The sequence below is a fragment of the Schistocerca gregaria genome, chromosome 2 (assembly GCF_023897955.1).
Source record: "Schistocerca gregaria isolate iqSchGreg1 chromosome 2, iqSchGreg1.2, whole genome shotgun sequence".
NCBI classification, from domain to species: domain Eukaryota; kingdom Metazoa; phylum Arthropoda; class Insecta; order Orthoptera; family Acrididae; genus Schistocerca; species Schistocerca gregaria.
In genome coordinates this window covers 684436886-684453626 of record NC_064921.1, presented here as the reverse complement: position 1 = coordinate 684453626, position 16741 = coordinate 684436886, and the positions used below count along the sequence as shown (strand labels likewise).

General features: G+C 40.9%; 1 protein-coding gene across 4 annotated transcripts in view; it reads left to right on the top strand.

The window, feature by feature from the left end:
• The window catches only part of LOC126334761 (axin), a 242049-nt gene that overhangs the window by 214978 nt on the left and 10330 nt on the right, over positions 1–16741 (top strand). For all 4 annotated transcript variants that reach the window (XM_049997337.1, XM_049997336.1, XM_049997338.1 and 1 more), the window contains one exon: positions 2183–2425. In XM_049997337.1, coding sequence (XP_049853294.1) covers positions 2183–2425 — 243 coding nt within the window. The remainder of the gene's footprint in view (positions 1–2182; positions 2426–16741) is intronic.

The window sequence follows — 16741 nt, the reverse complement described above, 5'->3', positions numbered from 1 at the left end:
ACACTAGATCGCGTGTTCTCTCTCCCCCTACCCCTCTCTCTCTCCCCCTACCCCTCTCTCCCCCCTACCCCTCTCTCTCACCTTACCCCTCCCTCTCACCTTACCCCTCCCTCTCCCCATACCCCTCCCTCTCACCATACCCCTCCCTCTCTCCCCATACCCCTCCCTCTCCCCCTACCCCTCCCTACTTCACCCCTACCCCTCCCTCTCTCCCCTACTTCTCCCTCTCTCCCCCTACCTCTCTCCGCCCTACCCCTCTCTCTCTCTCCGCCCTACCCCTCCCTCTCTCCCCCCTACCCCTCCCTCTCTCCCCCTATTTCCCCTTTATTTTCCCCTTGTCTCTCCCCCTAGTTTCTCCCCTTGTCTCTCCCCCCGCCTTAATCTCTCTCCCCCCTACCCATCTGCTACCCTCCCTCATGGTCCCTTCTACTTAAATTTTCCTGTGTGTGTGTGTGTGTGTGTGTGTGTGTGTGTGTGTGTGTGTGTGTGTGTGTACTTTGTTAATATTGCATTGGTTGCAAATCAAGAAGTTAGTTCCCATCTCTTGTAGAGATCAGCTAATCAGGAAATTTGAAACTAGTAATAATTCATTTGTTTAATATATTTGTGTCTATGGATTTAGTGCAAGGTGCTACAAGTACGCCCGTTTCTGTTTTAGTCATATAATTGTTATTTACTGATTCTTTCCTTCACCTCAATTACTTTTTCCCAAGTAGTTTAAAGAAATTGTAAAACCAAGATGAGTCGACATTACACACAAGTTAATATAGTGAAATATTAAAATACTTCTAGAAACGTCGTGTTAAGAGCTGTTCAGTGGCAATACTTGGATCAATTGTCATGAAAATTACGGGTATTGTAGTAGTTCTCATATAACAGTTTTGCAAATATTTCACAGTAAATTGGAACTAATGTTTGCTGGAGGCCTCATGGACTACAGCAAAAGTATCAGCTTCACATTCCAGAAATTGGCCAAAATTTTCCTTAGGAACCAGATATTCCTGATTCTTTCTTTCAACCAGAATAATGCATTCAAGTGATCTGCTATTTGAAGAGAGGATGGATATATGAAATGCAATTATCAATGCTAATTGTATGGACAACATTGGTATGTCTCCCTACGCAACGAGTCAAAAGGAAACATACAGATCTCATTTTCTGCTCATAGTAAGCAGTTGTCAACATTTACACAGTTTAAGATAGGCTAATGTTGTCAGTTACAGGTTTGACTTATGTTATCGTATAAGCATTTGTAAACTGTGTGGCATGATCACAATTTTGAAAGTTGCAGCTCACTTTCACATACCTGATCAGTGAGTTGATTTTACAATTACTGCAACTGCGTCCTTCACCACGTCGTCCACTCCTTTCACTTAGAAGGAAACTGTAGATAGATCACTATTTGGAAGCTTTACATACTGAAAGGACCACTGTAAACTAAAAATATTATGAAAAGGATAGTTGCTACTCACCATATAGCAGAGATGCTGAGTCGCAGATAGGTACAACAAAAAGACTGTCGGAAAGTGAGGTTTCGTCCAACAAAGCCTTTGTTAGAAACAGACACCACTCATATGCGCGCGCACACACGCGCACACACGCGCACACACACGCGCACACACACGCGCACACACGCGCACACACACGCGCACACACACGCGCACACACACGCGCACACACACGCGCACACTCACGCGCACACTCTCGCACACTCACGCGCACACACACGCATACACACGACTACAGTATGGTAGCTGAAGCTGCCAGGGAGTGTGTGTGTGTGTGTTGCTTTTCAACAAAAGCAGAAAGCCCGCTTTCCAACAGTCTTATTGTTGTGCCTATCTCCACTGTATGGTGAGCAGCAACTATCCTTTTGATAATATTGTTACATTCCATCCTGAATTTGCCACTGTAAACTAAATTGTATGAAATTTAATCTCTTTCGTCGCATATGACATCTTTTTATAATGATATATCCATTACTGGTCTGAGAACCAGATACTTAGATAATTGAAATCAAGCTGTTTTAAACATGTGTAAAAGTATTTTATTATCTGAGGCAAGTATGTGCAAATGTAAAAGTTTTTAATAAATTGTGTCAAAAATTATGATCCTCGTCAGAATAAAAATAATTAAAATATGTGAGTTATTTTAGTTTAAACTTTTCCTTCATTTATTACAGGTTTTCACAATCCTCAAAAACACATGGTCCTCAAGATGCTTATTCCCTCTCAGCTCAGTCAACACTTCGTAAGAGTGGTCGTGGGCAACGTTCCAGTGGTCCAACGACAGGTGCAGAAGCAGAATATACAACTGTGGTATTCTCCTTCTGTGAAGAACAGTTTCCTTACAGGACCAAGATCCCTGGACGGCAGATAACACTCCGTCAGTTTAAAGAGTACCTTCCAAAAAAAGGCAGCTACAGGTGAGGTTTTATTATTGGTGTGCTGAGGTATATTTTTATTCATTTGTTTGTATAGTTTATCAAATTTAAAAGTTTCCTTACTTTTGAAAAATAATCAAACATTTAAATCACACACATTTGCCACCAGTCCATCAATTATCTAACACAGTTTTTAAATAAAAGTATAAGGATACATCTCAAGCAAATGGGGCATGAGGTGTCTACACCAAGAATTCTGTGGAGGTATCCAACATATGGAAGTTGCATGGTGATTGGAATGTGCTGTATGGTGAATATTGAAGGACGTCTATAATCTAGCTACCACTGGTGGTTGAATCATTGCTATAATTTGGGATTAGCATTGTCATAGAGGTTCAATGCAGTTCTGGTCAAGGTGCCATATCTGTTTGCCTGGTGGGTAGTCTGGATTTGGAAAAGGAGATGGCACTAGCAGGCAACAGTAATAGTCTAGTGTTCCCGGGGCAAATTGACCAGCAGAGTGCCATTACACTCCCAAAACATTGTGGTCTCCCACTTTGGTACTCTGTACTGGCTCTGCTTGATTCAAGTGTGTAAGCATTGTCCTACAGTCTCACATACAAGGTGATTTCTGTTCAAAGGGCATCTCCTTCTCCTTGGTATCTCATGAAAAGTGTCAGTTTCCTCATCTTTCTTCTCTTTATTCAACAACTTTGCTATCTATAAACTGACTCTTCTTTGAATTTCAATTCTTTTTGAATGATTAAATGAATACTTTAGTATCTGAATTATCGGAGATTTCAAGCATGCCAGCCGCCTTCAGTGAGTTCACAAATAGCTTCATTTGCTCTGGATTGTGGTGCTGGTACACTAACAGCACAGGAGGGTGATATTTCCAACACACCCTGTAATTTTTTGAATGCATAGCACTAGTGCTTCACCCAGGGTGGGAAAAGTGCAGTTCCCTGGACTATGGGAATGAACTGTCAAATTTTGGCAGAATTGTCATTATTCTTCATGAGAAATTTCATGATGACATTTCATGCAACTGTGGGTTCACCTCTCTCTTTTACTACAGATTCATTTGTCATGAAGTTGAACAAGAAAAAGTTTGATTTTTTTAAATAGTCCTGCCCTGATGCTCTTGTGTACTTTTGATGGTTGGTAACTATTTGGCTGTAAGCATTTGTGCTAATGTCTTATTTCTCTCTCTCTCTCTCTCTCTCTCTCTCTCCCCCCCCCCCCCCCTCCCCCCTCTCTCTCAAGCACATTTACATCCACCATATGCTAGCCTAGCTTACCAGGTACCCCTTTAAATACAATGATATTTTAAGAGGGAGTCAAACAAAAACCATCAAATTTTTATAATATAGAGTGTAACACAAGTGTCCAGTTTTACAACATAAGTCTTCCTGTCATTCAACACACTTCCTACAGTGCGTAGGAAGTGCATGGATTCCTCTGAAGAAGAAAAAAATATTTTGGTTGTGTGCACAGCCAGTTGTGCACTTCCTGCTGCACCTTTACATCAAAATGAAATTTCTTTTCTTCTTTCCTTCTGTTGCCTCTTTGAGTGGTGCAAACATGTGGTTATCAATCGGTGCAGGGTTTGATGAGTATTGCAGGTGTGGCAGAGTATCATAGTGCGGCTCATTGATAGTTGCAAATGTGGCACTGGCAGTATGAGGCCAAGCATTGTCATGTTGCATAATGACACAGTCATAAGTCCACATCACTTTAATATTATTGCAGGCCGATGCTGATTTTTTAACGTATTAGAATATGGCGCACTGATGATGGTGTTTCCCCTAGTTATATAGTGTTCAAAGGAAATGCATCGTTCCTCATAAAAGAGAATCTGCAAAAGCTTCCCTGCACATTGCTGCATCCAGAACATCTTGGGCTTTGATGATAAGGAAGGGCAGTTTTCCCTGCATGCTCTCTTTGTTTCATGTTGTTGGTAGTGTATGAAGACTTTTTTCTCCTGTTATGATTCTCACGAAGAAATTGTCACCTTCTGCTTCGAAGCACTGCCACAGTTCTTCGCAGATGTCAAGAGTGGAGTGAGCTGCCATGATACTCATCTTTCAAAGACTTTTGTAGAACTTAAGCATTTCATGACTGATGTGATATGATGTGTTGAGCCATGACTAATGTTCAGATTTGCTGTTATTTCATTCACCTTCAAGTCGTGATTTTACATCACAGTGGTTTCAACTGCTGCATGTAGAGTTTGGTGCCGCAACATAATGTGCCTGACCTGCGTGTTGAGCATTGCCACAAAAGTCTTGCCATTTTTGAACTTTCTACTCCACTCATACACTTGGCAGTGATAGATGTGCATCACCATAGTGGACCTTCATTTGCTGATGGATTTAAATGTTCTGTATTTTCACTGCTCAGAAAACACATGATAGAATGCTCTTCTTCCTTGTGCATCTTGCAAGCCATTTTGACCTCTTATTGTGGCTGTGTTTCACTTGTATGCGGTATACTGCACCTGTAGGGTATTCCTTACATAAATGGTAACAATACTGCCAACTTACAGAACAACGGCATGAAGTGTCAATTTTTAATTACACTTTTAAGGTTTTCATTTGACTCCCCCTTGTTATAATAAATTAACATTCATGTACAACTGATGCTGTATGTGCACAGGAGCATATGCACCATAAAGAGCTTACAGATTGGAAAAATGGACAGATTTACCAGTTCTGAGCTCAGTACTATATAGCAGATCTGTCTGCATTTAAAACCAAGTTGATGGAGATAGTATTACTCCTTTGTAAAAGGAAAAATGTTTCCTCCCCAAAAAGGTTCATTCCAGATTGAAAGTAACTGATTGTATAATGCTTCCCATGTCTGTAGCGTCCTTAATTTACACATCTCCTGTGTAGTGTTATATGGTAAGCACCACAGAAACTCAATAAGTGAATACTTTGTGCAAGGTCATGAAGCTGGGATTCTTAAGCTGATGGATAGTCAGCACCAATGGTTTGCATAATTATAAGCTTCAGAAATTATGAACATGGTGAATTAAACCACAAACTGTGAAGTACATTGAAAGGTGGTGTAATCTAATGTGTGGTGGTGTGTGTTTTCCTTCTGTAGCCAATGGCAGCTTAATTGGGCCAAATAGACTTCCAGCCGCATACACACTACGCTTGAAACATGTTTTTTAGCGTGTTTCTGGCTACTTGATGTGGAAACTGTCCGGAAACATCTTTCAAAACACAGACATTTATCTGTAGCACTGTCGGTACAGATCAAAGAAAACAATGTTTCACGCCAGCCACTGCTGCACGGAGCAAGTGTATGTTTGTGTCACATTGTATCGTCTGTTATATAGACTTGTTAGGTATTCTATTTTCTCTTGCTGTAATGTTTCTCCGGGGAGGGGGATTGCAGTGGACAAGGCAGCAGACTGTTGAGTTGATATCATTGTACCAGGCTGAATATATAAGGATGCAGTACTAGAACAGTAATAAAAACAAGATGACCTGCAGAAAAATGCTGCTAAATTTGGTAGAATACTGAGAAAGACTGCATAGAAAACAAAATAAGGACATTTGTCATAGCTTGCTCTGTAATGAATCTCCCATTGACAAAACACTAAGACTAACAGCATGCCTGGTTGTAATTGCTTTCCTGAAATTTCTATTTTTTTATATGGAACTGGTGATATCATATATGCCAGAAATTCAAAATTGCTAGATGATATCCAAGTGAAATTACGGAGACTAGAGCTGTCTTCCATACTCAGTTCTGATATGTACCAAGTTTTTAACATTAGTTGTTCTATAGCAATGGTCGGCAACATGTCGATTGCAATCTACTGGTAGATAAGTGCTTATTTGGTAAATTGCATTAGTACTGAGAGTGCAAAAGAAAAATTGTTGAATGAAATCATCAGTTGTTTTCCATAACTGTAAAAATGCGTTCTTGTTCGACACAAGTTGTTTTGTTTGTTGATAACAGCGTAGAACTGGTACCAACATCTACCTTCAGCCTGTAATATGTTTTGCCGCCTTAGCTAAATCAGCTGCCATCTGCACACCACTCATTGCTGCAGTGTTTCACTCATCTTTGTGAAATGTGTTCAATACGTGTCAGGAGTAGGTGGAGTGTTTTGTGCCATGTACTACCAATTTCTATGATGTAATAGAGTGTGGAAAGGACATAGGTAGAACTTTTTTGTGCCGTCAGTACTCAGCACTGAGCACGCGTAGTTGCGTACCTTGTTGATACTTTTCGAGAACATACTAGTAGTGAAGCAACCTCATGCATAATGAGTTGTGTACCAAAAAAACATAAAGTTTATCATTTTCATTCCAAATGGGAACACGAATTTTTTGTAACAGAAAGAAATGGCACATGCATTTGTTTATTGTGTGACACTAAGATTGTATTTGTGAAAAAGACAAACGAAGAAAGACATTTCAAAATTTTGCACCCATGTGTTAACACTAAGTTTCCTGTAAACTCTGAACTGAGAAAAGAGTAAATCAAAAAGCTTAAAAATCAATTAAGTGCTCAACAAAGCATGCTCACAAAACCAGCAGACAAAAGTGTTGCTTCTACTCTTTTTTCTTGTCATGTTTCAAATGTATTGGCGAAAAGGAAGAACCCTTCGAAGATGGTGAATTCATAAAAGAAGCATTTCAAGAAACTGCCATCGAATCCCTTCACCTTTCATTAAGAATGGTCACAAGGAGAGTTGAAAATATGTCTAATGACATTTTCTCTCAACTGAAAACAGATTTGGATTAGTGCAGTTATTTTTCAATGTAATTAGATGAGTCCATTGATGCAACAGGTACTGCTAAGTTGCCAGTTTTCGTAAGGATGGTTTTTAATAACTTTACCATCAAGGAAGAACTTTTGAAAGTAATTTCTTTGAAAGGCCATACAAGAGGAGAATATATATTTTTTACCATGAAGCAACTCATTCTATCGAAGAAAATACCTATCCACCAGCTTGTAAGCATTACCATAGATGGAGCCCCAGCCTTGAGAGGTTCTAAAAGTGATTTTATAGCTCTGTGCCAAAGAGATGAAAGTTTTCCACCATTTTTAACTTACCACTGTATTTTACATCAGCAGTCTCTGTGTGGAAAGTTTTTAAATTTGAATGCAACTATGAATAATGTTGTAAAGATAGTCAACAAAATTAGCTGTCACTCTCTTCAAAGAAGACTTTCTAAAGATTTGGCAAATGAACTAGAACTACAGAATGGAGATTTACTGCTCCACACTGAAGTGCATTGGCTCAACAAGGGAAAAGTGCTGCAACGTTTCCACAAGCTTTTACCAGCTATCAAACTGATTTTGCAAGAACAAGATGAGAATAGTCTGCCAGCTTGTATTGAAGATCCTCTTTGGCTTATGAATTTTGCATTTTAATTGACCTAACACAAAAGCTTAATGAATTGAATTTGAAATTTCAAGACAATGATGAAGATATTGCTGATATGATATGTGAAGTAAATTCCTTTACTGAAAAATGGTTTTTGTGGGAGTGCTGCCTGAAGAGGGGTGAATAAAGACATTTTCCAACTCTGAAGACACAGATAGAAGAAAGTGAGATACCTTACAATAGTGAACGTCTTGAAATAATGAACTCCTATTTGATGGATGAGAATAGAAGCTTTCGAAATGTGGTGCTACAGAAGAATGCTGAAGATTAGATGGGTACAACACATAACTAATGAGGAGGTATTGAATAGAATTGGGGAGAGCAGCAGCTTGTGGCACAACTTGACTAGAAGAAGGGATCGGTTGGTAGGACATGTTCTGAGACATCAAGGGATCACCAATTTAGTATTGGAGGGCAGCGTGGAGGGTACAAATCGTAGAGGGAGACCAAGAGATGAATACACTAAGCAGATTCAGAAGGATGTAGGCTGCAGTTGGTACTGGGAGATGAAGAAGCTTGCACAGGACAGAGTAGCATGGAGAGCTGCATCAAACCAGTCTCAGGACTGAAGACCACAACAACCACATCATCATTTGAGGGATGATTTCAGTGATCGATTTTCAGAGTTTAAAAAGATTTCAGTGGTAACACATTTTGTATCTTTCCCTTGGGCTAACATTGAACTATTGAATATATCTTCTTCCATTGCAAAAGTTTTTGACATAGATAGGGCAGCTCTTGAAGTTGAAATATCATTAAAAATTATTTGTTTCTGAAAAGTGTTGAAGAACCCAAAACCTGTTAGCCTCTAATTCCTCAGGAGAAATACCCTATCTTAGTTAATGTTGCTCTTAGAATAAAGGCCTTGTTTGCTTCTACCTACCTGTGTGAATCACTGATTTCAAATATGAACTTTATTAAAAGTAAACTCGGAACAAGGTTGACTTATGAACACCCGGATTCGACCAAGTGTGTGGTGCACCATGAGGGGATTCGGCTGGCCACTGGGGCGTTCAGAACGAGCCCCATACCGAGCCTGTGTGCAGAGGCAGGTGAACCGCCACTTCACCTCCGGCGGCGTCTACTAATGGTGCGCCAGGCCTATCAAACATTATCCACACCATACACGCCTGCATACCACACTGTTGCTCAGCCTCCACTGGAAAGGCTTTTTCGCAACCGGCAACGAGCAACAAGACCCTATGGGATTCATGCAAAGGATTGCATTTTAGAGATGGGTGTGGCTGGTTTTAATGTTTCATGTCGAGGTTGGAGCAGATACCCACCTTGGCTCCTCCAGAGGCCCAGACTGATTTTAGATTTGACCAATTTTAAGAAAGACAGTACATCAGATTTTACTTTCAAATCTTTATTTTTTAACGTTTTAGATATGCATCATGATTTTACAGTAGTATACACTGATGGATCCCAACAGGGGGATTTTCTTGGCTGCTCAGTAGTGTTCCCCGAACGTGTCATCAGGATTCGCCTTCCCCAGGAATACACTGTTTTTTCCGCAGAACTTCACGCGATCCTGAAGGCATTGGAGCAGATACGGTGTACTCAGAGCAAAAACTTTCTAATTTGCTCTGACTCAATGAGCGCATTACAGTCACTGCAGAACCTGTACCCAGCGGAGAAGTTGGAACAGCTGATTTAAGACCAACTGTACATCCTCCAACGACAGGGCAAGCAAGTGTCCTTATGCTGGGTGCCAGGGCATGTGGGCATACGGGGAAATGAACAAGCTGATAGAGCTGCCAAGGACGCCTGCAGATTACCGGAGGTGACACAATGTTTTATTCCTTTGCAAGGTATTGTTTCTGTGCTGCGGTGGAAGTGTATGGTATTGTGGGAGGAGGAATGGCTGGCGGTGAGGGAAAATAAGCTGCGATTGGTGAAACCCACCATCCAGCCGTGGTGTTCCTCCTGCTGGTCACATAGGCGTCACGAAGTGACCCTTACACGTCTTCGCATAGGGCACTGTCCTCTTACGCATGCCTTATTACTACAGCGAGAGGATCCCCCACTGTGTGATGCCTGTGGCGTACGAATCACTGTACGCCACATTTTAGTTGAGTGTGATTTATATTGTTCTGTCAGGGCAGAAGTTAATATTAGTGGGGATCTGCCCTCGATTCTAGCCGATGACGAGGCGAGTGTCAAGAAAGTTTTAAGGTACTGTGATGTTTCTGGGCATCAGCCAAAAATTTTAGGTTGGAATTTTTAGTGTGTTGCCGAGTGGCTTACCACTCCTTTTTATACTTGTAATAGGCTAGTTCCAAACATGTGCTATGTGTTTCATTTTAACCCTTTCACCTACGTTCTCTTGCAGTTATCCTCTTTATGTGCTGCATTTTAGTGAAACTCGTCCGTTGTTGTTTCCGTTCGGGCGCTAAAGACTACACTGTTGAGCGCCCATATCCACCATATCCATCCATCCATCCATCGATCAAGTGTAACAAGTTATACACCAAATATCAACGGCATTGTTGACAAAACAGCTACTCAGATTTCACATTAAAAGTGAAATGATACTTGTGTTATAAATCTAAGAATATACTTGGGAATATTATGAAATAAAATTATTATGTTTCAAGCACATAGTGAAGATTTAAAACTTTTATTTTAAATAGTTGTTTTACAGTACCAGTATCCAAAAATTAAAAATGTAGCAATTGAATTTTTAAAAGTAGATCACTTTGATATGTTGGTACGGAATAGTAGATCATGAAGGCTTTGTGGTTGCTTACTCCTCTTCTATAGTGTGTGTTTCCTCATGAAAGTCTACGATTGTATACTGACCAACAAATCAATTTCTTATAACACCTAATCTGATATTATCAACCATTACCAACTACGATACAAACTCTCCATCAAAATAATATTGTAGTTTTAAAACCAATTACAATATTCTTTGATAAATGCAAACTATGAAACACTGAGAGATGCTTATGGCCTTCAGGTAACAATTCACAATAAACAAATAAATAAAAAAAGAATGGACGACAACAGTGTCTCTGATTGCGTTCCGTGAACCTTCTAGTATTAATAATGCAGCAGCACATACTACAGTTTCCTCATCTCTTGACATGATGTGGCAGACAATACAAAAACAGTGCAACAAATAGCTTTGCAAATGATGCAGATACACTGAGAAATATTTACTGTCAGTATGGACAAAAACGGAGACAAGAAAAAATGTCAGAAACAGATACGATACTGTAGGAAATAATGTTCGAGACAGAAACATTATATATATATATATATATATTCCAACTTGGCTTGTTATCACATTCATTATGATCATAATACAATATGTTCTGTGACATTTGATGATGTTAAACATTTCTGTCTTGTTAGAGAACAAAGGATGTAATAAATATGTGCCTGTTTATTTCCTAATGTATGGTGATTCCCGAGCATGAGCAGAGAACTGCTTACATTCCTGTGAGGTAAATGAGCAGCAATAAAATTCACAATGGTCCTTGTCACAAATACTTTGAAATAACCACATACTTGGAAATAATCAGCAGAGTGTGTGGTTAGGCGCTAACCTAAGAGGACAGCTTAAATTGCAGCAAATGAAATGATGACCAATAAGATTCATATTCTTAATTGTTACAGATATTTTGCATGTTGTGCAACCACAAACATAGTCTGCTAAAGAATTCTTGCTGCAGCTGAGATTCTCCTATCACTAGAACATTCGTAAACATTAGCTTGATGCTATTATAGTGATCGACAAATCGGTAGTCTCATTCCTGATTGCCTTCACAGCGCCACCACATTATGATTACATCAGTTCCTGCAAAAAATAGTGTGAAACGTTCTTGACCCTTCATCATTGCATTGTGAAACTAAACGTTGCAAGTTGTGTTGGCAACGCAAATAGTGGATTATGTCAACATTTCTTCTCTAATGTCTTTCCTCTCCACACCAGCCTAAAATATTCCTTTGACTCTGCTAATACCCTTGGTGCGAACCATCTGTCTTTTGCGCTACTTATAACTCATTTTAATCATATCAAATGTCAATAGGAAGAAAACAGGATGAAGTGAAGGGAGATGTCGAATAAGAATGTATAATCGAGTAAATCTTACTAGGAAGAAACATAAAAACAGGGAATTTTTAGTGTTGTTCTTATTGGTTTTCACAGGGGCCACGGATTTATGGTGTAAATCGTGAAAAACATAAAAACGGAGAATGTAAAATTGAAGTTACACTGTGTTGTTCTCTGACAACAAATGACTAAAACTCATTTACACTCTTCGAACAAACAACTACTTCAGATTTATACTTGAAATGTTCTAAAGTGAGGTCAGAGACAGCTAGCAACTGTTGCCATTGCTACAATGCAGCTGTTTGCTGTTTTGTCGTATTAATCACCCATCTATAAAAATCACACCTAAATATTGTAGAACGATTGCATGAAAAATGTTCATAACATCAGAGGATTGAAAAATACTCTCTTGCAGGTAATAAGAAAAGTTTGGAAATATAAGGCGAGATAAAATAAAGGATATGCTTTCTCAATACTTCATTACTGCCTCTCATCATGCCCTGAAATGAGGAATGTCCTACTCACTATCCTCCCCACCCCTCCCACAGTGGTATTCTGCCACCCACTGAACCTACACAATATCCTCGTCCAGCCCTACACAACACCTGCTCCCAACATCTTGCATCTGGCTCATATCTCTGTAATAGACCTAAATGCAAGACTTTCCTCATACATCCTCCCACCATCACCTACTACAGTCCGGTCGCAAGCATCACCTATCCCTTCATTTTACATGAGCATGAAAACCAACAAGCTGTCTGTCCACATGAAAGGCAACCAGCAAACTGTCAAAGAAACAGATGGACCATCCAATTGCTGAACACGCTGCCCAACACAATGTTCTTCATTTTAATGAGTGCTTCACTTCCTGTGCCATTTGGAGCCTTCTTACCAACACGAGGCTTTCTGAATTGCACAGACAGGAATACACCCTGCAATACATTATATGTTCGTGTAGCCCTCCTGGACTCGACCTTTGTTAGTCTTCACCCACCTGTCCCCTTCCCTGTTCCCAGTCTACAGCCCTTCTAGTCCACAAGGACACCCATAGTCTTATTACTTTTCTCTTTTGTCACTACCCCTCCACCCCCACCCCCGCATCCTCAATCTAACCTCCCGACTGTAAATAAAATAGAAAGAAACTTCCACATGGGAAAAATATATTAAAAACAAAGATTCCAAGACTTACCAAGCGGGAAAGTGCCGGTAGATAGGCACAATGAATAAAACACACCAACACACACACAGAATTTGAGCTTTTGCAACCGGCGGCTGCATCGTCAGGAAAGAGGGAAGGAAAAGGAAAGATGAAAGGATGTGGATTTTAAGGGAGAGGGTAAGGAGTCATTCCAATCCCGGGAGCGGAAAGACTACGTCCAGGGCCTCGCTGCAATGGAGCACTTCCTTTCACGCCGATCACCTGCCACCCTACCCAAAACCTCTTTCCTCGTCACCTTAGCCAGCTTCATCCTGACCCACAATTTCTTCACTTTTGACGGCCAGACATACCAACAATTAAAGGGAACAGCCATGGGTACCAGGATGGCCCCCTCGTATGCCAACCTATTTATGGGTCGCTTAGAGGAAGTCTTCTTGGTTACCCAAGCCTGCCAACCCAAAGTTTGGTACAGATTTATTGATGACATCTTCATGATCTGGACTCACAGTGAAGAGGAACTCCAGAATTTCCTCTCCAACCTCAACTCCTTTGGTTCCATCAGATTCACCTGGTCCTACTCCAAATCCCATGCCACTTTCCTTGACGTTGACCTCCATCTGTCCAATGGCCAGCTTCACACATCCGTCCACATCAAACCCACCAACAAGCAACAGTACCTCCATTATGACAGCTGCCACCCATTCCATATCAAACGGTCCCTTCCCTACAGCCTAGGCCTTCGTGGCAAACGAATCTGCTCCAGTCCTGAATCCCTGGACCATTACACCAACAACCTGAAAACAGCTTTCGCATCCCGCAACTACCCTCCCGACCTGGTACAGAAGCAGATAACAAGAGCCACTTCCTCATCCCCTCAAACCCAGAACCTGTCACAGAAGTACCCCAAAAGTGCCCCACTTGTGACAGGATACTTTCCGGGACTGGATCAGACTCTGAATGTGGCTCTCCAGCAGGGATAAGACTTTCTAAAATCCTGCCCCGAAATGAGATCCATCCTTCATGAAATCCTCCCTACTCCACGAAGAGTGTCTTTCCGCCGTCCACCTAACCTTCGTAACCTCTTTGTTCATCTCTATGAAATCCCCAAAGCACCTTCCCTACCCTCTGGCTCCTACCCTTGCAACCGCTCCCGTTGTAAAACCTGTCCTATGCACCCTCCCACCACCACCTACTCCAGTCCTGTAACTCGGAAGGTGTACACGATCAAAGGCAGAGCCACGTGTGAAAGCACCCACGTGATTTACCAACTGACCTGCCTACACTGTGATGCTTTCTGTGTGGGAATGACCAGCAACAAACTGTCCATTCGCATGAATGGACACAGGCAGACAGTGTTTGTTGGTAATGAGGATCACCCTGTGGCTAAACATGCCTTGGTGCACGGCCAGCACATCTTGGCACAGTGTTACACCGTCCGAGTTATCTGGATACTTCCCACTAACACCAACCTATCCGAACTCCGGAGATGGGAACTTGCCCTTCAATATATCGTCTCTTCTCGTTATCCTCAATCTCCGCTAATTTCAAGTTGCCGCCACTCATACCTCACCTGTCATTCAACATCATCTTTGCCTTCACACTTCCGCCTCGACTTATATCTCTGCCCATACTCTATGCCTTTAAATATGTCTGCTTGTGTCTGTGTGTGTATGGATGGAGGTGTGTGTGTGTGTGTGTGTGTGTGTGTGTGTGTGTGTGTGTGTGTGTGTGTGTGTGCGCGCGCGCGCGAATATATACCTATCCTGTTTCCTTCTAAGGTTAGTCTTTCCGAACCGGGATTGGAATGACTCCTTACCCTCTCCCTTACAACCCACATCCTTTCATCTTTCCTTTTCCTTCCCTCTTTCCTGACGAAGCAGCCGCCGGTTGCGAAAGCTCAAATTCTGTGTGTGTGTGTTTGTGTGTTTTATTCATTGTGCCTATCTACCGGCGCTTTCCTGCTTGGTAAGTCTTGGAATCTTTGTTTTTAATATAACCTCCCGACTGCACGTAACTGTCTTACCCTCTCTCCATCTCATACCTGTATGCTTCCACAAGCAGCACTTTAGCGTCCCCAACCCATACCCTGTTCTCCCTCCCAAGTCGCCTCCTTATCGCCGCCACCCAGACCGCTTCTCCTCAGTGGCAGCTCACACTCGCTTCCATTGGTGGGGCCCAGATAAAAAGTTAGTAAACTTTATAATGGAATTGTTCTGAAGTGTTCATTAGATAAACTTAATTTATGTCATACTGCATAAACGTATTCTAAAGATGTAAATATGGTAAATGTCCAGTGTTGTGTGACAGGGGGCTGAAGCATGTAACTTCTTCCCCAATGGGAATGCCCCAGAGAGCCTTTGCCAAATGGCCAAGAGCAAAAACTCAGGGAAAAACCTTTACTAGGAATGGTTTCATGCACATTTTCCCCAACTAGTGTGTTAACTAATGACGTCTCTATCCCAGTATGATACTCACACAGTAGTTTGCTTGTCTGTTCTTTTGACTGCCAAACATATTGATTATTCTGTTGCTGATGTTCGGAATTTCACTGATTTCCTCCATATGGATGGAAAAAACCGCCAGTGATTTCAGCCTTTCCTGACCCATACTGACCCTTCCTGAGGAAGGTTTGAATTATTTTTGAAGTACTGAAACTGTGCTCTGCTTATGCTGTTGAAACAGGTGTAGTTAGTGCAATTTGCAATGTTTTGTAGACTTCAGTAAACAATAGTTCAAAGGAATGTTTCAGAAGAAAGGTGAATGGCTCACAAACCGATGCAATGTCGTTAAACATACCATGGAATAAATAACTGACAGTTAAATTTTCAATTTAACATGGAAAATAAAGGGATTGTAACTTAATGAAAAATTATTGACTAAAGTGGCTGGGAAATGTTCTTTGAAAGAAGTGAACATTTTTGGAGCAATAATTTCGAAGCTGCGAAGTACATGAGAGTTTTGAAATCTTCCTTTCAGATGGTTGGTCACACTGCCACAAACTTCTTTGGAATCTACTGTCAGATTAGGTACATTGCTATATTCGCAACATTTTCTTCGAGGAGCAAAACATTCATCTTCAGAAACTCGATACTTCTCAATGTTCTCTTGTATTTCAGAAACTGCTGACTCAAAACGACATAATGCATTGGATGTAGTCATGGCATTTGTAGTCTGCATCTGAACTGTGTTGTACAAAATATCAACGTTTTGTGTAGAAAAAATATAGAAGGAACAAAAAGTTTGGATTGTGAAGTAAATTTCTTAAAGCAATTGCTTCTCTTATGGTAATATAATCCCAAGAATCTTCTTCCTCAGTCTTATCAAAACATTCCAGTGAGCGTAATTTGCTTCCTTGGACATTAATTACTAAGTGAGGCTGGAAGTTCAAACTAGTTGAAGAGACTGAAGGAATTCTCTTGTCACATAGTGTTCGTAACAAATCACTTCGCTTAAGCCATGAGGAGAAAAACATTGTCAATCCAGAAATATTTGTGTTTTTACTAAAAGCATTCTGAATATCAAAATTTGTTCATTGCGTATGACAGCGGACATACTTCACATCAAAGTCTATATAAACTGCCACGACTGCTGCACATTACTGCTACACCATCACATGCATGGGCAAAGAGTTTTTCTAGAGCATTGAAAGGTTCCCGACTTCCTTTAAGAACCTCACCAAGCCCGCATGCTGTCCAATCATTAACATTTTCAAACAAAAGG